At 39.8% G+C, this 22,780-nt stretch overlaps 2 protein-coding genes across 2 annotated transcripts in view; one reads left to right on the top strand and one right to left on the bottom strand.

The window, feature by feature from the left end:
- Positions 1-691, bottom strand: part of zgc:63587 (uncharacterized protein LOC393431 homolog) — a 34,372-nt gene extending 33,681 nt beyond the window's left edge. Inside the window, exon 1 of the mRNA XM_036526122.1 lies at positions 562-691. The gene's annotated coding sequence lies outside the window, so the exon portion shown is untranslated. The remainder of the gene's footprint in view (positions 1-561) is intronic.
- An 8,236-nt stretch (positions 692-8,927) lies between these two features.
- On the top strand, positions 8,928-10,859 carry cldn5a (claudin 5a). The gene has a single exon (XM_036527018.1). It carries the CDS (start codon positions 9,168-9,170, stop codon positions 9,813-9,815), a length of 648 nt encoding a protein of 215 aa, XP_036382911.1. The 5' UTR covers positions 8,928-9,167; the 3' UTR covers positions 9,816-10,859.
- Positions 10,860-22,780: the final 11,921 nt, after the last annotated feature.

Raw genomic sequence — 22,780 nt, 5'->3', positions numbered from 1 at the left:
CTAAATCACCATTACCTGCCAGGCTACGCCTGAAAGTTCTGGTTTCTTTGCAAAGCGTCACCGTCGTACGGTTATAGTAGTTTGATCAACTGGTATGTTTACAATCCCGGTTTCCCGTTCACTCCAGACTGTGTTCCGCCTGTAGTATAATTAACTATTTTCTCTGTTAGGAACGAACATTTTGGCTCAGTACATCCTCTTGAAAGGGCAACATACTTTCAAAACTTCCTAAATATGTCCACACCCAGTTTTAGGGAAGAAGACAAATGGCAGCAATCACAGAACGTTAGGAGTTTCAAGAAAATATGTTTTAGGAATAGTTCTCAAAGGTTGTAAGTACTGTACTGTACGTTGACTGTACATTTCAGTGTATCATTCTTAAAAATGTAGTTACATTAAATATTTATATTACGCGGATGAGTTTTTTTAGGATAGTTACTCTGAACTTCTCCCGCAACTGTTACGGATTCCCTCTGCTTAAGTTTACGCTGTTGCCAAGTCTGTGCGCTGTTTAGCGCTGCAAACAACAGCAATCTAAATGAACTCCCGTTAAATCCTTACCTCTTTATAAACCAAAACAACTTTTGTTGTGATTTTTCTCACTGCTCCAATCTATCCCAGGCCAGTCCAGGGAATCCGGAACCTCCCCAATATATTCCGCCTTTATCCCATAATGCCCATTTTTCTGCGAATGTGGGTGGGACACTGAGGAATGTCGAGAGACTGAAGCCATTATGGCTCAAAGCCTGGAAGGAGATACCATTTTAAGGAGGTGCAAGTTCAGAGCCAAGATGGCATCCAGACTCTACACTTTCGCAATTAAAGTGGTCATAGTTCTTGGTTGATACCAGCTTCTGCCAAAACAAGCACATGTTACTGCACAATCCGTCAAATCGAAACTAACTGATCGCATGTCTTTTTTTTGTTCTAGCTGAGGATGTACAGCGTTTTATCCTAAAATGACAAGTGTAAGACACAGTGCATTTAGCTCTGAAGACAGAACCTCAATATTATTTGTAAATGGGTTGTTTCTGATATAACTGAACGTTGTTTGGCGACATGGAAAAATCGTTTCAACACGTGCTTATGCTGCGTGTCCCATATCAAGACGTGGCATGCTTTTAACGTCTTTGCAGGTCTGTGTAACATACGGCGTGTTCAAATCAATTCACAATAACAGACACGGATAAACTGAATATACTGCTTGAATCGTATATAATTAAAGGATGGCAGTCTTCAGCGTTAAGAGACATTTTAAAGTACTGACACTCTTATCCACAGTGACGTAAAAGCACCCGAAGTGAAGAGTTCGTGTGTGGTCGCATCTAGAAAGCATTTATACAACAGCGTTCACTCCGGGGTATAAGAATTTAACCATTAGATGCATGGTTCACCCAACATAGCCTACACATTTACCTGGGTGGGGTCACCAGTGACCCTTAGCAGAAAATCTGCGTTTTTCCTATTTAAATGTTAACGTGTATCCAAATGTTTAGCCCGGTTATTTATGTTATGGATTTGACCTCCTACAAATATTTTAATGTCTAAATTATATAATTTGTCACATTTTAACGGTTTGTAACAAAGAACTATTTTTTAATTTTAATTTTTCAATTAACCTTCAGTTTTATTATATGAATATTTCTTCACTGAACTGAATCATCTAATAGAGCGTTACATTAAATTATTAAATTAAAATTAAATTAAAAACAACAGTGTAATTAAAAAAAAAAAAAATCAACGCATGGCTCACCCAACATACACATTTATATGGGTGGAGCCACCAGTGAATTTTTTTATTTATTTATTTTTTTTAAGTGAGGAGCTAGTTGTAGTAGCATGTTATGTAACAACATTAACCATCTGCACTTTGGCTTGATGACAAATATTAACAGCAAATGAAATAATGACAGTGTTACTGCACTGTAAAACTTGTACTGCACACCATCCTGAAATTTAAGTGATTTGAATAAAAAATGATCTGATGTGTCTTGGGCAGATGTTCTGAGCAAATTTGTGTTGTGATGCTTAAGTTTTCATTTGAAATATTGTGCACAATAAATGAATTCCTGACAATAACAAGGTAGGAATCAAAGGTTCCAAAATAATTCCCATAGGAAATGAATAGGTAATTCACTGGTAGTACACTAAAAGACCATTATCTCAAAAAGTAAGCAAGATAATCACAAAATGCAACCTGTTGTGTATTTAGAGTAATATTGTTTTGGAAAACATGAATTATCAGGTGGTCAAATTCAATTTTTGAAGATCACAATGTAAGAATCAATGATTCAAATAATTTCTATTGGAATTAACTGGGATCAAAAAGTCCCAGACCCAATGAATATAAACTAGGGGTGGTAATGCTAATAGACAGTTATCACCAAAAGTAAAAAAGATAATCATAAACTTCAAATTATTGAGTGTTTTGAACAAAGTTTGTCAGAAATAGAATTTCAGATGATCAGATACATTTCGTGAGGAGGCATTGAAAAAAAAAATTCTTGTGGTCAAAAATAACCCTACCTATGCATCTAAGGGTTAAGATTCACCTGCATATTAATCACAGGGACAGAATCATACCTATATTAAAGACAAATTGTGTGCACATCACAGTACTTTTGGGCTCATTTGAAGAGTGGATGTGATATCATACTCATCTGAGTGCAATTGCCCAGAATATCATTGCAGTCAGTATGTAGAATTTTGAGAAAGAAAACAGAAAACCAATTTAAATCAACAAGGCATCCATGACTGAGGGTATGCCTGACAAACTGGACAAGTCTGTGATCCAGCAGTGACTGCACTACAGCACTGCAGTAACAAACATCACTGCAACTTAGAATTTAGTTAAAGATATTTCCTGTGCAATTTGCATATCTACGCTCCAAAATCATTAAAATGAGGCTCATTTTTAAATTATTTAGTTTGTATTATTCAACTAAATTTTGATCCGTGATTGAATAATTAATGTAAGGCAATATAGTTATATGTGATTGAAAACGTTGACATGAAGGCCCATTTGTTCATGAATTCTTTATTCACTGAGGAATCAGCCACAGGGCCTGGATACGACAAGAGGACTACACAGTATAAAGGTTCATTATGAGGAATTCATACAGAACTGTACATACAATACATCATGCATTCACTAGGAGGAGTTTGGTCAAATGTTGTGGAATCACTCCTTAGCTGCTTGACAGTGAAGAAGGTGAGAAAATCAACAGATGGCTTTCAAATCCTCATTATGCTCCAGTGAGTTTAACTAGTAAGTAAGTACTAGTAAGACTAGTAAGTAAGTACTAATAGGAGATACAGTGACACTTTTATAGGCTCATCCAGAGAGCCTAAAATGTGCCTCCCAGGATCACATCAGTTGCCATCGCCTGTGATAAGTTGAGCAAGTATTTGAAAGTGGACCTCTGTGAAATCCCCTGAACCACAAAAAATAATATTACAACACATTCATTTTCTGGGATCAATTTATGCTCACAGGGTTGTCCTGGGGTAAGTAAGGTGAAACATACTGCTGAAGGGTATAGCAGTACTGTACCATTAATTATCTAACATCATAACCCCTAATCACTGGTTCTCATTGCTACTATACCACAGAATTACTATTATTATGTATCAGATGCCCTTAACAAGGGAAACCCATACACACAAATGTGGAAAACAGTACATAATACAATTTAAATAGGAATGACAAACACATTTTACAAAAGCACGCACAGCAAATACTAGTTTCAGAATCCACTTTTATATCTCCTGCTTAACTGCTGTCATTAAGTATTCACAGAGTGATAATGTAATATTTGATGCTGGCTTGGTGACAATCAAGAAATAAAAATCAGCAAGTAACAAATAAAACCCACTTAATCAAGAGGACAATGTCTTCATGACATTGGTGTGTTGGAGGCTGCACTCAGTCGCTCACTGTCTGGAGTGTTCACAGCTAGTAATTTCTAACCAGGTAAGGTGTTACAGCCAAACTCACTCCATGAATGACAGGCTACAATCTGGGAGACTGTGAGTCACAACACCTTGTCAAGGCAAAGACATAATCATGCTCTACGTTTTTTTTCACACTATTGGTCACACTGCATCAGAAGTGCTTGGTCACAATATCCATCAGTTAAATTGTGGAAGGGAGTCACACAGTCACACACCACATAACCACATAGGAGCACAATGCAATTGAGGCACAGAAGCAGAACCTCTCACATGCAATAAAGACACAAAGCCTCATCTTCAATGAGTGCATACATCATCAGGGAGAGCAATAAACAAGCTTTCAGACAATGAATTCCCACTGTCCACTGTTAGCACTAAACTCTGATGTTAGTATCTCTTATGGCCATCTGAAATGAGAGCAACTTAACAGGGGAGCCTAATCACTCGTGTAATGTGTGCATGTGTGGGTTAAGTGTGTGAGTCTAAAAATGCTCACAACACCACACAATACCAAGAGCTGTTTGCTCTTGCTTTGCTTGTCAAGCCGAGAGAGGTTATAAAGGTCTCAGCCTAAGTCCAATGTTGAACTGAATCTGACTGCTGTGTGATTCTGAAATTGCAGATTGGCCAGACTAAAGAGGAGCATGTCTACTCACCACAGAAGTCTACTTATAGTGACTGATGGCAATCTGACTGCACAGAACTACCATGATGAAGTCTGTGGATCTCACGAGCTCTTCTTCCTATGATATTGATATTCCACACACAACATGTATGTTCATGTGCTGCCTATGGTGTACTGGCTTCTTGTGAGATGAGAATGCAACAATTATGCCATGGATGTCCTATTCAATAAAGCCTTCAGTGCCTGCTAGAAATTAAATGTTGTTATTTTCTTAAATATTACCTGGTGAATTGATGCAGAGGTAATTACCCTAAATTGTGAGCTACAGTACGCTGTAATAATGCAGCCTTCAATCTATCAATATCACAAAGATATCAGGGAATCACCTGTGCCCAACCACCTCTCTGGCAATGAGGCACAATGAGGCAATGTGGTGCTCATCCAGCAGTCAAAGTCATTTGAGCACATTACAGTCAGTTATGATCAATGAATCAAACTGAAAACATTGAATCAATATCCAGAATCTGCATCCTGAATACTGTAATTATGCATGCATGAGGAGTGATGCATCTGTTTTGATGCTTTGTATAAAATTCACAACTGTCACTTAACAATGGAGAGTTCATTCAGAGTCAAAACTTCAGAGATATTGGCTAAACACAATTTTAGGACATATCCAAGTAAGGGAAATGCAGTAATAAGGTAATTTTGTTTGGTAGAAGCTGGTAGAAGTTGGCGTATGACTGTATTGACAGTAGGGGAGTAAGGGAAATGCAGTAATAAGGTAATTTTGTTTGGTAGAAGCTGGTAGAAGTTGGCGTATGACTGTATTGACAGTAGCAGGTGACTCAGTGCTTCACAAAGGAGCTAGAAGAAAAGTTAGCCCTCTTTTATGGGGCAGAGCTGTTTTGGTTCACACCTACATAAAATAAATTTAAATCCATCTTAGATTAAATCCAGCTGGTTCATTGAGGGTTTTATTGTTTATGTTTTTTGCCTGATGAACAACAGGATAAGCTACAAGAAATTGACTTTGCAGTTATCTAATGCAATTACAGATGGTGATTATGGGAAAGAATTGGACCTTCCTGCTTCTATTATATCTATGATGTCTCCCTCCTGAGGGTCTCTTTGCAGCTGCTCCACATGACTTACTGGTGGCATCATCTTCATTATCAGCAATTTCAAAGGTACACACATTCATGCAATCTTTGAAGCTGGTGCTCTTTCACGACTGGTGAAAGTTATTTCTCCAGCAAACTACCTGGCATAATCATCATGAAAATGTAATCAGTGATACTTTTCATACAATGGTACTATTGGATATCACATCTTTAATAAACAGGGTGAACTTCTTCATTGACTGTTCCACACAGAGGGCCAAGTTTCACTTTGGCTTGGCAGTTTAAGTCGCTTATTTTTTTCTTGTAATATTTCAGGCATGATGACAAATGTATTTGATTCAGCCTCATCCTCAGACATGAGTATGTCCTGGGTCCTGCCCTGTGGTTTCACTGAGTTAATAAAGGAAATCTTTCTCATGCCAATGGAATGCCATAGTTCAGTCACAGATGTTAATAAAAAAAAAGTACTCCAGCAGAGACAGAATGTTCTACTGAATTCCTCTCAGAAGCAAGTGAATTAAAACATCTCCATGATCTATTTTCTATTTAGTGCGAGTAGGATTTAATAAAAAATATGTTGTTCCTTTGTAAGTCCTAGACAGTCAGTGATGGTTAAGGTAAGCCTACCAACAGTTTGGAATTCCTTTGACAACAGGAAGCAAACTAACAAAAGCCAGGTATGGCCCATTCCAGAAATTCCCCTGAGTCATAGAGTGTTTTTTTTTTTTATCATAGCGTGATGTAATGTAGGGGATCTACAGCCAGTACAGGCAAATCAAATTATTACTCCCTCCAATATGGTTTTACTATGTTGCATTCTATTTCAAAATTTGGTATTATAGATAAAACTTCCAGAAAGTAATAAATGACATGACAAGTGTATGTTTAAAAAGAGATAATCATTGGATGTGTCTGTAAACAGTTCAACAATGATAAGAATTTCAATCAAATTCAATTTAATTAAATAAGCATTTAATTGAAATTTTCTTAAGCATGTCACTGACACTGTTTGCATTGCCTATGAATTAGTGCTTCAGAATGGTAAGATGGCAGATGAGGGTTCATTACAGGAATATGAATAAATATGACATTTCTATTTTGTAATATAAAATCCATTATTATTATAAATTATTTTTTCTATTAAGACTGAAGTATACTATATTTTATTTCTTAACCATAAGTAATATCTAATACAGATATGTTTCTTTTATTACATATTTTGCTCCTATTTAGTCATGGGTATGAGCAAATATAGAAGGCACTCTATGATACATTTCTCATCATATATATTTTTGTTCAAAAATAGAAATGAAGGAAAGCATATGTGAAACCAATTTTAAAGGTATAAAAACTAGATATAGCAGCTCTTCGTGACTCTTTGTGGACGATGAAAATTTAAATATCATTATGCACTTGGTGCTGAGCCCATAGCTTTCCATCCCGTTTTCCATTCTGAGTAATGTGAGTTGGAAATCTCTGTAGTCGACGATGAAGTCATGTATAATTTCTGAAGACCTTCAAAAAATAGACAAAACTCTATATTTAAAACAGTAACTTCACATGCAATATTGCCATGTTTCTCATACTAACTAAAATATTGTTGCTAAGCATAGGCATATATGCTTTTGCCTACATGAGAGTCAACTTTGTTGTGGAATAAAAGTCTCTTTTAATGTTAACACTTTTACGGCCGAAGGTATATGTTGCAGGTGAGTTTAATCATTACTTTACCTGCAATCAATGTATCCACTGAAGGACAAATTAGCACACAGTGTGTGAGGATTGGACAATATTTCAAGTCGCATTTTAAATTTCATTGAATTTTTAATTTCCGATGTAGTGCATGTGCTGCTGTAACGAATATTCAATTACAGTTCGGTTTCAACTATCCTAAAACATATAAGATAGCAAAAAAACGTTCTCAGTTTAATTTATACTATCATGCATTCTCTTCGAAAAAATAGATCGAAGCTGTTCTAAGTGAACTGACTTAGTCGCGGTGGATAAGAGCGTCAGCTAAATTACTAAATGCTAATTTCACTTTAATTATGTATTGACGATATAATGACAACCTCGCTCTCTGCTTCGTTGCGAGCAACACTAGGTAGCGACTAAGGACAGCTACTGACGGCGATAAACATATATAGAAGGCAGCTCCACTTAACGGGTGCCGTTATTTTCATATTATAAAGCACAATATAAAACAGGCGAGTTCTTTCTTAGGATAATAATGCCACTGAACTCAGTGCCAAATTGTTTGTTTGTTTAGTACAATTTTAGCGGCGTAAACCCCATATAAGCTACAGAAAGCGCATCTCAATTTATTATGTGGATCCGTAACATCATAAATGTTTTCCAAATAAACCATACGAAGTTACCTTGTCAAACGGACAGATACCACCATCATGTCATTTCCCAATCTTTAGTGTTCACACTGCTATCTGCACACCCCACGCGTTGCGAAATTAAACTTGATGCGTGAATACGATCTATGGGGACAGTCGCAACGTGTCCTCGCAGGCATCCTTTTAGAGTAGGATCTGCAGAGATCCTCCCATCTTTTTATTATCTTGACAGGCTCATGGAGCACGAGAATAACCTTGTGCGCTTGAGTCGAAAATGATAAACACTATATGATACAAAATATGAATGTTAGTGCAGACTTCGTGAGGATGGCGCTCCAACAGTTTAAGAATGTAATCACTATTTGACTAATGTCTGATGTCAGAAGCAGATAATTAAATGTTTCACGTAGGAAAAACATATAATCAGTATGACACTTGATTACATATTTGCACTATATCAAATGTTTACCTGTTTGCTTTTTCAACCTGTTCAATCGACAACCATAATAGTGTCGCTATTGTAAATACACATTAGTTGTGATTATTGTATTTTAGTGGGCAAAGATTTTTGCAGCTTTCCACCACTGTAACCCCTCTTACAAAGAATGAGTGATTTTGCAACCTGAGGAAATTCCAGCAGGGCTGTAAAATTCGTTCATACTTCGTTCTGCAGCTGACCCCCTCCCCTATTCACTGTCAAATAACTGTTCGCTTTCAAAGCGGCTTCCCTTTGTCCCTTTTCATCCAACATGTCTGCCTTTTTATTGGCCAGGAGAGGATGCGATGAAATCTGATTGGACAAAAGTTTTTCCTCCTGGTTGAACACTCGTAGAGTTGCACACCCCTCCGACTAAATATTCAGGGTCCTTTATTATTACACTCCAGTTTGAATTATACCCTGGCTGGAGTTGATAAGAATCCAGAGCTGTGTGAAACGTATTAAATACACAGAGAGCGATGTGCCCTTAAATGAAAGCGAACCTGTTCTTCTCAGCCGAGGAAAGAAGAAGTTTTAAGAACTGTCATTTAAAAGCACGGGTGCTTGGCTGAAACAATACCTGTGGAGAGGAAAACGCACAAAAAGCGAAGAATACATTAAAACAGAAGAAAGGACTCAAAATGGTTTCTGCTGGTTTGGAGATCATTGGATTGGGACTGTGCGTCATCGGCTCGCTACTTGTGATGGTGGCATGCGGTTTGCCTATGTGGAAAGTGACGGCATTCATCGAGAGCAACATCGTTGTCGCCCAAACCAGCTGGGAAGGGTTGTGGATGTCCTGTGTGGTGCAGAGCACGGGCCAGATGCAGTGCAAGGTGTACGACTCGGTGCTTGCGCTCAGCCATGACCTACAGACTGCTCGAGCTCTCACCATCATATCCTCGGTACTGGGCGTATTGGGGCTGATGGTCACCATTGCCGGCGCGCAGTGCACCAATTGTATCAAAACAGAAACAGTGAAAGCCAGGGTGGTGAACGCAGGCGGCGTGATCTACATTATAAGCGGAATTTTCGTCCTGGTGCCTTTGTGCTGGATGGCTAACAGCATAATATCGGACTTCTACAACCCTCAAGTCCCAACGGCTAAGAAACGAGAGATCGGAGCTGCGCTTTACATCGGCTGGGCGGCCGCCGCGCTCCTGCTGCTCGGCGGCGCGGTGCTGTGCTGTTCCTGCCCAGCGTCTGGAAACTCCTCTTATTCGGTCAAATATGCGCCCACAAAAAGAGCCACGCCAAACGGGGACTATGATAAAAGGAATTATGTTTAGCTTTCACATTGGCACCTGTTTGCTTAGCTATAAGTGGCTACCCGTCACAACTTTTCATAAATTTTGATTTTTGAACTTTTTGCACCTGTAATTTGAACTGCTTGGACTGCGTTTTGGGGGAAAACCTTTTTACAGTTCAACCGAGTTAAAATATTTAAATGTATCAATAGATCGTTGTAACCCGCTTAAAGTAGACATATTTTGGACTCTCCAAATCTATGTCGAGGGAAACAAAAATTTAAGGCAATGACAAAGAAACGCAGACGTTTGTATTTTAGGTACCTGTATTTCCGATGCAGAGTTCAAGTCATACATTTTAAATAGATACTTTCGTTGAATTTAGATTAGCGTTTTGAATTGTTTACCTTTTGTACACACTGTTTTGAATTTTTTTGTTTTCTGAAGGGGGTGGGGTGACCAATGAAAGCATCTATATCCGCTTCGATTTATGTGTCTGTTTGTGAATATTAAATCTACAAAGTGCATATGCTGTACAGCTTCGGTAGGAAATAGATTGTCATTTTCACAAGAAATGTGCTTGTTAGAGTGTTGCCATCCTAACCGCTGGTTACCATAGAGGCCTCTTTTAGTACCAATGAATTTCTGTTCGTTGATTTTCCTCCCCACATTACTACAGAACACAGAAGAATAGTGAGTATTCAATAGGGTGGCGATATAGAGACAGTAACATATGAATTTGCAATACAATATAAACCTCAGGTATGTTTTGATAATGGGGAATACGTGAGTATTTTGTGTCTTTTACAAGAAAATAGCAAACCTATGCAGATTGTAGGATTGAAACACAAAACGTACCCAAGTGTGTAAATGTGGACAAAAACCGAGATTCTGTGCAAACGTTAATAATACACACTTCAACTTGTAGCCCGTTAGCTTAGGTTTTTTAATGAAACTTCACAAACTGTATTCTTTCTCCTCTGAAGACATTTATTTTTGTATCTCACAGAATGTATGCTGTACTTTGGACTCATCTGGCTGTAACGTTTTTTATGGAACTCTAGAAATAAACATATAATGTAATTACGTAATTGTGTATGTCTGTATGTGTATGTTTCATCATGTGTTTTACAAATTATATATCTGTGTATGTATAGATTGATATATAATTTATATCATATATCTATCTGTAAGATATATATAGATATTATTCGCGCATTGCTGAGGACACAAGTAAACCTTTGGGGTTTGCTTTTATTTCAAGCTATGACTGCACAAGAGTGAAGTCTACTGACAGTGAAGTTGAGCAAGCAGCACATGGTCAATCTTTTTTCCCTAAAAAAATGACCAAAAGGTGCATAGATGTTCTGCAAGGCATAAGTTTCACTTTCAGTATAGTCGCTGAAACAATAATGGTTGATAAACACCGCTGACTTTGCTAAATACTATTATTTGATCAGAAATAGTCTCTGACACTAAAATAGTATCCTGGATTCCCACAGCGGGCCCTTTAACCCTCTCATCAGCAGGAGAAAGTATTTCGATAAGCTATAAAACGCGCATGACAATGCCCATTCACTGAAAGGGGTCTTCAGTGTAACGCACAATGGCACAACACCCGATCCCATCCCCCAAGCATCTGTATCCTCGCGCTGCAAAGACGAGAGGGAAAGCCCGGAGAAGCTTGGAGGAATTTGCTGGAAACATCTTCCCAAGTCATCGACCACAGGTGCCATTACGATGCCGCCACATTCCCCCGTCCTAATCTTTGCTATTATCTTTATGATTCTTTTCCACCCCCACCCCGAATTTGCCGACTTACGATGCCGCCTCCCCAGAAACATTCTTGCACGCCTCGTTTCCAGGAAACATTCAATTGCACATGTTAAGGCTGTTATCTGTACGTCGCAAACGCACATACAGTGGACAGAAAGTAGACCAAAGGCACGCACGGAGACGAACAATTGACCCGACTCCAGCGTCTGAAAGTGTTTCACTTGTACACTCTCTTAAAATGCTTACGAATGGCTAATTTTAGGGCCATTAATACTGGTAGGCTATTCTACATGTTATGTTGTTAAAGAACGTTTCACGATCGTTTTTCTTCTCTGTAAAACAGGTTGCAAATCACAATCCCTGCCTGAAACCTTTGGAACTCATTTCAAAGCGCATTACATTTAAGACCTGCAGTGTAAGACTCTTAGCCAGTCATATGCCCACATTAAGCTAGAAAACACGTCAGCCGTTGAAACAGTTATGGATAAACAATAAGTCATTATCGCATGGTAGAACTGCATAAAATGCACTGGGTAATATTGGGGCATTCAAAACCCATACTCTTTGTATTTGTACAACCATTTCTGTGTTGTAACAATTTGTGTTGGTGCATCCATGTTAGTATGTCTAATGGAAATCCTGCCAGTGGTACTTAACTCAGATGCCGTTTCCCTTTGACTTCCTTGTGTTCCTGTCACCTCTCTGCAACAGCAGCAGTAGCAGGTTTTATTAGTCTAAACATACCATAGTAAATATGCAGGTCTCAGGAAAAAGGGAACATTAATTATGAAAAAAATGGTAGAACTACATCCTTCCAACCTGAGATGTTTGAAACAACAGAAAACATCATGGTAAACTGCCTGGCATAAGCCATGGTTCATAAGGTCTCAAAAAGAACTGGTGTTCTCACTGAAATGCTATAATAACATTTGAATGTAATAACAATCTACCCTTAATTGCAGTCTCTAATTTACATTCAAACTTTGGCATCTATGTAGTTTTTTAGGACAAAGGTGGCGGGTCCTATCTGCTTTGGTGGGGCCTGACACTTGGAGGTGTTTATTGTGTGACTGTTAGTTCCAGTCTATTCGTATTTAGGCATAGGGGGTGCAGAGGAGGGGGGTGTGGGGGCATGTGTCTGTAAAAGGGTTCTTCGCGCCAGCTTTTTGGTGGAGGAGAGAAAAGAGGCAAACAGGGAAACAACGTCACTGAAAGAACCCTCGCCATGGCAACCATAAAGAGTCTCTAGTTGCCTAGTTACAGGGACCTGTAATGTGGTCATATGGACGTTTTTAATAAAGGGAATTCCAAGGAGACATTCTTGCATTGCAGCCTGGATAACATGAATCATATTTTGAGATAAACGCTCAATTTAAAATTCTAGATTAAACCTCACAGTTGTTCCCCCATGTTTCTAGTATGCATTAGTGCAAGGACAGCACCTATTCAAAATAACAACTTCACTTTGATCAGAAAAAAAGCAATATCAGCTGTATAAGTTCTCTTGTCTGGTTTTGTAAGTGTTCAAAAATCTTTGTTGTACTTTAGATTTTTTTCTTTTTGACTTAACAAACATTCATGGACTAAAATTGGGCTTTTTGTAAGGAACTAGCAAAGTTTAAGCTTATAGAGTGCAGCTAAAGACTGTTCATTATTTCATGAGATGGTTCAGAAATGCTGCGTTTACATGAGGATCGTGTAGCATGATGGAACTAGAACGTCAGATGTAGTCAATGCAGTTTTGGGTAGTTCAGGCTTTGTGCTGTAGTTGAGTGAGGTGCCATACACAAACAGGGCAAAGTGAAACACATTACAAAGCCTACTCGCTACTATCTCCTGGGTGGTAGTCAAGATCAGCTGTAAAATGCAGGAATAACCCCTATATTTGTGTGGACAGAGCTGTGTTAAGCACTAAAAGCTGCAAAAAAGTGCACTATAATTTTCTGAAATGCATATGTGGACAAGGCTGTAGTGTCTTGACGTTGCAAAACCTGAAGTGAAAATGGGAGACTTTTTAAATAGCTACAGATTAATGCAACAGCTAACAACAAGAGCACAATGTCCAGGAGTGTATAGTGAGTGAAGTTAGATGTCAAGACTGTAAGTCTTAAGGCAAAATATTTCACAGGAATCAAAGAATTTTAATTGCATATCAATTTTAAATTTTCTCACAGTACAGATTGTCAGATTGATTTCTGGGTTTAATAGCTTTCAGGTATGTGTTGGATCATTTTTTTCCTTGGCCAAAAATAGTAAATTACACACTTTAATGAGCTGGTGGTAAATGACCCCTTCAGATGGTAAGTAATCAAATATTTCTTCTAGAATTTAATTTCAGTTTCCTGCATCTGTTTGGAAACCAAGGCTACTTTAACAAGGCTAGCCGGTGTTTTATAGGGACAGTTGCTGGAGAGAGTAAACTTGACCTGGACCAAGACTGAGAGCTTGGTGTTGGGTGGAGTAGACTGGCGGTTTCTCATGACGTGTGTGCTGACCTTTCACCTCAGGCTGTGGTCAGCAGGGCAAAGAGTCACTTCCCTCCGCTGACAGAACATGATCTCATCTCTCAGGCATCCTCCCACGTAGCGGTGGTCCCCGACCCGCTGACCACTTCACACTTATGGGCATGCTCAGTGTCACGGGATTGTGCTGGACCGTGTGGAGCGGTCAGCCATTGACCCAAGAGGCGAACAAGAAAAACAGTTTGTGTGAAAAAAGCACACTCCAGCATTATTGTGCCCTGAGAAGGCCTTTGGTTTGTAACCAAAGCAACAACAAAAACATTTAAAACACAATACCTTCACCCTTGTTGCCACACTTGACAAGTTATGTTCACATATGTACTGTATGTTGGCTTCATAAGGGGAGTTTCAGGCTCTGGGATATATGGAAAACAACTACTTTCACTTTAATGATGTAGAGTTGGACCACAACTTTGCTATCCTGTTCAAAGGACTGTGTTGACCAGTGTTCGAGTTAGAGTGAGAGCTTTGTGTTTGTTTGTATTGTATCGAAAGAAGGAATTACATCTGTTCTGTCTCACACCATTTCTTTACAATGCTGAAAGAAGCAAAATATGTAAATCAGCCTGTAGTGTATTATGTTAGGCTATTTGACACCCTGTCTCAAGCATTAGCAAATGGTCATTCAATCAACCTTTATATTGATCCAGGTTTTCCATTCTTCCCAAGCTTTCCAACCTACTTTCCACCCGGTTATCATCTGGATTTTGGGCAGGCTACATTTCAGTTTCAGTTGTGTTTTGTGCACCAAAAGGTAAAAAATCATGCCTAAATGTTACCTTTGTCTTTGTATAGCCTAAACATAGTAGAGACAGGGTTGCCTATCAGAACGTGTTACGTAAAAAGGGTAGGTATAATAAGCTAAAGCTTCAGCCTACACCTTTTCGGTCAATATTTTTTGTTACTTATTATTATTGTTATTTATTTATTTCTATGTGTATTCATTTTGTAAAATTGTTAATAAGGACCAAAATAAACTATTACTACTACTACTACTAAAAAGAGCAACATCAAATGTAATTTCAAATTGTATATGTGAACACGCTGTAATACTAAAGCATTGAAAATACATGCCAGCGCTCTGAGAAAAAAATGAATCACCACAGGGCTTCAAAGAGATTTACCCATACACAATCTGAAGCGTGATAATTGTATGCGCATTTTCTAAATCTATCTCCCATGAGTAACAGGGTGCGGAGCAGCTATTAGTAGGAATGGGGGCAATGCAGCAGGTGCATCTGAGATTAAACAACAGCCCACCAACAAGACAGTGATGGAAAGATTAATTTAGTGGTGACTCAGAGGTTTGTCACAGTATAATAGTACAATCAGACATCCTGTGCAGGTTTGTGGAATGAGAAAGAGGAAGGAAGTAGGTGTGTGTGTGTGTGTGTGTGTGTGTGTATGTGTATGTGTGTGTGAGAATGTATGGGGAGGTGAACTGTTCATGCACATGCAACCCTTGTTACCTGATGAATACTACCTAATATGGGATTTGCATTCTCTTACCCAGTTTTTAACCCACCGTGTATGATGACCTCACACTCCCCAGAATAAAACTGAATGAAAATGTCATGTGTCCAAGTCATTTTTACATGGCTTTTTGGAATAATTTGCAAATGGAAGCTTTTCTCCTGCTGAGATTGAATGGTTCCTACTCAGGAAAGAACGAAGAGGGATGAGAATCATAAATCAGAACCAAGCACTAAATGACAAGCCAAAAGCTTTATTGACAGTTTTCCTTTGAGCTGACAGGAGGGGACCCGCAGCCCTGGAATGTATGATTGGCAGGTGAGCCACATTTCTGATTTGTCACAGCCCTAAGTCCAGTAACTCACATTGTCTTGGAAGCATCAGTTGATGTTCAGTATGGATACTGTTGCACTATTTACCAACAATTAACATTGGTCAGTAGAGAAATGGTGTTCGAAGCTCCAAAGTCCCTGTTTTCCCTGAAAATGGAAGACGGAGGGAGGTTTTAAACAGCTGTCGACCCTGTGCGTGCTTACAGAAATGATTAGGAAATTGCAATCAAGGAAGAATAAATAACAAACAGGTCCTGATGCACACCAGCACAGCATCCTGAGCTAAAATGTGGGTATTGTTTTGACACTAATTGCGTTTTTCAGGAAACTCTCAATATGTTTCTATTCACAGCGCTGCAGTATTTTTAGTTCACAATGCTGATGGTGCTGCATTTCACCACTATGCAAAAAGAGAGAGAATCTGTAAAAACAGCATTTTGTAATTCTTGCAAACACAGCTTTTTTTCCCAACAAGCAATATTCCTGTGTTTCTTTGGGGGATGTGTATTCTACTAATATTCAGTCATGCATGTTAGAGCTGCTGTTTGAGATTTTTTTGTTTCAAAACATGTACAGCATATGTTTTGATCCGCTTCACAGTTCCTCAGGCACTGCAATCGGGGAGATAACAGCAAGCCAGTTCAGTCCCTCCCAAAATATCTTGTGGTCTTTGTTCTTCTTTCGAGGCCTTTCACTTTTACCCTGTCAGTATCACCGGACTTGGGGGATGGGTGGAAAAAGGGGATGACTTCAGCACAAGCATGAGTCTGATTACCTGTCAGTGGGAGATCAGGAGGGATTTGTTTTGGTGCTTTTTAGGTGTGGGATATGGCCTGATTCTACCCCCCCCTCAAAATCTCTCCCTCTTCACAACAACCAAATGAGGGGAGATTAAATGAATGTGACTCAGTCAGTTATTCTGTTCTTTTTTCAGCTCATGAATCAGATCAGCCAAAATCCCACTGAATGGCCCATGTGGTCAATTTTTTCACCCGGATGGAGACTTCTGGGAAGGGGTGCTGTAAATGCTTTTCATGCTGTAGACATGGAGTCTCAGCTACTGCTACTACTCCACAGTGACCGAGTTATCTGCTCTGAAGAGTGTCAATTTCAATTTTCATTCCAGTAATCTTCTTCATTTGCATTTGTATTTGCAAATCAGATCTGATACCTTAACCACGTAAAAACCTCAACATCTGTGTGTAAAGCATCATGCTATGTTTTCTATGACCTCTTACAGTAAGCAGTAACAACATGACCTACACCCATCAATAATTAAGTAACTGTAATTGTCAGTGTAATTTAATCATTAATAACTGTAATTGTGAAACTTGCTTTATCTCATTTCTCTACACATAACTCCTTTTGTCTCTTCATGTAACTGATCTATGTGATGTCACAGGTGGTGATGATGATTGTCCAGAGTATTTTTATGGTCTTTAATTTAAGAAAACAAAAAATGAAACAAAAAAAGAGCCAATTAAAGGGTTTCCATTCACTTGCTGTTTTCTCTCACCTTCACGGGGTCAGACCACCTCAATTAGAACTTCTCTGTAGATTTTCTTCACTTTCTGTAAACATTTCATTGTAGGTAAACATTTTATTTGTCTTATTATTTGACCGTATGGACTTCCTCTCCTCATGCTCATACACCACCATTTGACCCTCTGACACAGATTCCATTTTTACATTTTTCAACCATTTGTAGCGGAAAGATATTTACAGAAACAATGGAAGTGAAGACATTTTTCAACACTACTCAAAAACAACCTTTTAATTTGAAGCCAAGTTCTACCACAGCACAGTGGTATGATAGATGTGAAAAAATATAGCTATCTATAGTAGTTTAATATATTTGTAATAAATACTGTTCAGTAAACTCTGTGCAGACAGACAGGCAAATGAATGAATAGCAACATATGTTATGCTTCTGATAAACACTAAGAAGGCATTAAGAATACCTTGTGCAATTCCTCCAGGCTCCCTGTCCAGAGACCCTCTAATAATCACACAAGTTGCTTGTGCTGGAGAGCCCAAACAATGACTGCGGTGTGGGATCAATCACATGCTTTTTGTTAAGAAGTGAGACCCTTTGAAGCAGTGCCCATTTGTACAGAATAGGGGTCTTCCTGCAGCTCTTCCACTAAACGGCCTCGTGTAGCTCAGACTGCGGAAGGCCTGAGCCGCATGCTTTGCCTCATACTGTAACAATCCTGCAGCACATGACCAGCCCCTGCGGCTTTGAACCGCTGTGCGGCAGGAGCATGCAAGACGCCCTGGGAGCTCATCCGAGAAGCCAGGCGGCGGGGGGTTTTCGGGGACTCTCTGGATGAGTTTTAATTGCCTCGCTCCCCAACTGTCTGTGTGGCAGCTCATCGAATGGAAACCCCCGACTCAACAGACCGTTTGGCTTCTGGGCTGCGCCAGGGCGAGGCTTTTCCGCTTTCAGTGTCGGGACAATGGGGAGTGCTGAGCTGACTCCTGCCGCTTTGTGTCCAAAAGAACAAGAAAGGAGAGGGACTGCCGATTGGGGGCCGCATCCTAGAAAGGATACACATCCACTCGTAGCGCACTGTGAGTGCATTAACTGCAGATGTACTGGAAATGTCTCCGAAAACCTAGGGCAGTGTGAGAAATGTACGATGTCAATGAAATCTTCTAAACAGATATTGCCAAATGCCCAGAGCATGCGGTCAATGCAAGGCACTTGTGGGTGTGTACACAGGAAGCTAGCCACAATGCTCTGTGACACCTGATTTTCCAGAGTGTACCTGATGTACCTCACATCTAGGCATCTAATGAGGACGCCATAGAAGTTTCTCGATGCGTTGCACCGTTTTGCGATTGCACATGTCCTCAGGGGAGTTTCCACTGATCCCTACTCAGTAAATACTGTAACGGCGGATGAAAGGAGAGGAAAGCAGCCCTGCACGCTGCCCAGTGGGTGACAGACAGAGGGACTAGAAAGTGCTCCATTGTCCGCCAGACATCAGCATCACTAATCCCATGAGGAATTTCAGACTTTGCCTGCTGCACACTGCGACTAGAGGCATACAGTCAGACCGTGATGGAAAATCGTCTGAAGTAACAATTCAAGAAAGCGTATCCTGTAACATTTCTGCTGTTGGACGCAAGAGATCAACGTGCGGTGACTAACCGGCCCAGTTTGTCTCAGCTCTCTGAAATAAGCACTGTGTCGCTCAAGACCTGGTGTCTTGGGGTGGTGGAACCCCTCATAGACAACGTTACTGAAAAGCCAGAGGAAATGAAGCTGACCGTGTCGACCGCAGGGGTCCCCTGAGCCCTGCCCCTCCTCCCTTGCCCCATGTGGACATGGCCATGCCGTGGGCCCTTAGCTGCCCAAATTAGTGTGCATTCCTTGGAGGCAGGACAGTGGAAAGAGCACTGCCACTCCACACAAGTGCAGGGGCGGGGAGTGGTGTATGTCACTTCTAATAGGGACACACTCCCACCCAACAGGCACACTAGCCCCTAGTACACTGTCAACATGTGTTTAGGAGCAGCGAGAACTAGTGACAGGGGAAGTAAGGCTTCGTGCAGTGTGGGACTCTCAGAGAATTGCATCAAACGTTGATCATCAAACCATTGACCAGCGCCATTGATCATTAATGGTGCAATTTGATGATAACAAAACCCACCATATTGGTCAAAACCTTATGGCTTCATGGGTTTTTAAATCTTTGTGCCAATATGCAATAAAAACTGCTATGGGAAATGGGTCAACACTTTAATCCAGGCATTAGCCATAGCTGTCCCTAGGTGATGCAGTAGGATTTACAAATTCAATTAAAATTACATTTAGTACTCTAAAGCTTGAATCTGCCCACTTGCTAGCTTGGCTGCCATAGTTAGGCCAGTCATCAAGACCTCTTCATGGAAAAATGGTTGTGTGGAGGTATGCATTTGATGGTATGTTGCCCAGGCAGGAGGTAGTCCATGGCATAAGGCCAGTCCTACACCAGCCGAGGGGGCTTAGGTGATGGCTACACCTCCCTTGGAATGGAGGGTTTATGTTTGTGTGTCGGGGGGGGTCAATTGTCAAGGAACCATGGAGATATTTTGGATTAGGCAGCAGGCTATTCCATCAGCCAAGAGCTTCAATTAGGGGAGGCAAGCAGAGCGGACACAGAGGCAAACTGACAGGACGGCACCTTGACCGGCATGAGACAGAGGAAGAAAAATAAAATGTCTAATCCAGAAAATATTCTCATGCCGTGAGCTTAACCAGTGGTCCAAAAAAAGGAAGAAAAGAAAAAGCCTTGATATCTAGATGGTTAGTGTTACAGCCCTGATGGTGAGGCTGATATCGAAAGTTCACACGTAAACAGTGCTCGGTGAGGGGGTGTGACTTTGAACATCTCGAGGTGGGGGGGTTGGTGTGGAAAATTAGGCTGGGTTGGTTAAAGCTCCTTCCCCGGTAAGAGAGAGTGCACTCACGGTGAGCAGCAACCAGCTCCCTAAGGACATTATCTCACAAGCCAAGCGTAGGTAAACAATTATTTGGCTCACTTGGACCGTCTGCCAGATTTGTAATTACAACCCTAGAAAGTAAACTGGATCCACCCTGTAATCAGAGGATTTGTGGGGGGGAGAGTGGTGGGAGGTGTGTAAACAAAGGGCCTTTGCGTGCATAGTTCCTCAGAGTTTAACCTCTTGCTTCATGGATGGCAGCAAAAAAAAACCTTATCAGACCCCACCTCCCAATGTGTGTAAACTGAATGTGCCCATGTTTAACAGTAAAGGCTCTAATAACAGGTAAAGCCCTTTATGAATTAACTTAATACAACACACATTCTTTTTCGTCCTCTGCAAATGTGCATAGAAAAAAATGTTGTATTTATAATGGTTATAAGGTCTTTACACCAAGTCAAGAAACTGGAAATTCATGGAAATCCAAATGTAGTCTGTTGAGAATACTGACAATTTTTTGACAAGTTTTATTAATATTAAAACGGTATCTGATCAAAAATAGGGCTGTACTCTTAAATAGGCAAGAATAGACAATATTACTTGTATTTGTGAAAAATGTAAAACCTACAGAGTATCTTCATACAAAGAAACAATTATAGCTGGTGATGCTTTTGTTTGACATTTGTTCCATTGTATTGGCAGAAGTATGTCAACAACAGAACACTTGTCAAGCCTGTGCTGGACTAAAATAACCAACAGCTATGAACATTCTGTCCCCATCATTTCAACTTTTAAGGAGATTATATTATACAATTTATATATATATAAGGTTATTATATTAGTTTAGCCAGTATTTTAAAGGATAGAAAGGATAAGACATTGCATTTATTATAGCTATAGCTTGCAAAGATTGTAAACTAATCTCATGCATGAAGTTTACAGGAAAAGATGTATGGTGATGAACCCCTGAGCAAGTATGCAGTATGAACCTTATCTGTGCATTTGCATAAATGCAACATGATGCAGACAGTTAACCAGGGATTTTGTTCCCAGTCTCTGAGCAACCTTGCAAAAGGCACGTTCTGTTTTCTGGTGGTAATCATTGGAACTTCCTCAGAGTTCATAGTGACATCAGCTTTCAGGTTCATGACCTAATCAGAATAAGGGGAAAAAAAAAAAAAAAAAAAAAAAACACAACCAGGTCCGATGTCATTATGCAAAAAACACACACCCAGGGCGGTTATTTGTGGCGCACCCAGACACATGCAAAGCTCAAACAACACCAGGAAACCTGCCCTACTTTTAAAATGTGGTCCAAGGTCAACACGTTCCCTGACTTGCCTGTCCACGATCATTAACTAATCACACTGTCTCTCTAGATGACAATCATTTTCCTTCCTTTGATGGTATTAAGGGCGTGGACTTGACAACAGTACCAGAAACAACATAATATTGTGCATCATTTCCATCTGCCCATGTGTGCACATTATGAGATGTTTAGTATTGAACTCTGTGCCTGGAGACATCCAGGAACACTAAACAGGAAGAGCTTGAAGTGACACAGAGCCTTTGTAAAAGATCTGAAATGAGTGCAATCTACAAAAAATTAAACCCAATGGGTATGTTAAAATTAAATGTTTATCTAATTTATACATGGCACATTTAAACATTTATAACCAAATCATTTTCCACAATGTCTTGCACAAACCTGAGAGTACAGACAAATTGTCCAAATGTGTGATAAGTGGAAGTGTTTATCAAGGTGTTTGCACCATCATACAATCACTAACACAAAACAAGAACATTTCTTGGTTAATATAACATAATTTATTCAAACCTTTGCAACTTCACCATTTTAAAAATCACTATTTACATATGATTAAATGCAAAACTATAAAAAGTAACATCAAAAAGTAAAATATACAGACAACACAGACAGCAAAAGACAACAGACACCAAAGCCTTTCCTAGACAGACAGACAGGCCTGAAAGAAACAGAACAGAAAGTAAAATGACTAGTAAGTCCATCAATAGAAACCAACAGCACTACAATGTCTGGACAATAAAAAACCTTCCAGTTCAATATGTGAGTTAATGTTTGTTATGAAAGACAACAGCAGTTTTGTTAGAAAGAGTTAATGAATTGGCTGTTGAAGCACAACTCCCTCCAACACAGTCACCATCATGGCAACTGGGGGACCAGTCATTACAGATGAGTGAGTCATGGTCTCCAGCAGACGCCTCAACAGAGCTCAATGTGTAAGAAATGAACGCTAATGCAGTGAACACTCTGCATAATTATTTGCTAGGGCACCTGAGATGCCAAAGTGAGAGCAAACGGGCCAACGAGAATTACTAGTGGCGTAACAAAATGTACAACACTGCCTATACTGTCTTTTAAATGGCATTAACTCCAAACATTGATTCCCATCTCACCCACATTCCCTATGCTTAGAGAGGAAAGGCCGCCGAG

This window comes from Megalops cyprinoides, chromosome 4 (genome assembly GCF_013368585.1).
Source record: "Megalops cyprinoides isolate fMegCyp1 chromosome 4, fMegCyp1.pri, whole genome shotgun sequence".
NCBI classification, from domain to species: domain Eukaryota; kingdom Metazoa; phylum Chordata; class Actinopteri; order Elopiformes; family Megalopidae; genus Megalops; species Megalops cyprinoides.
Note: the sequence above shows the minus strand (reverse complement) of the source record. Positions and strands in the feature narration are given on the sequence as shown.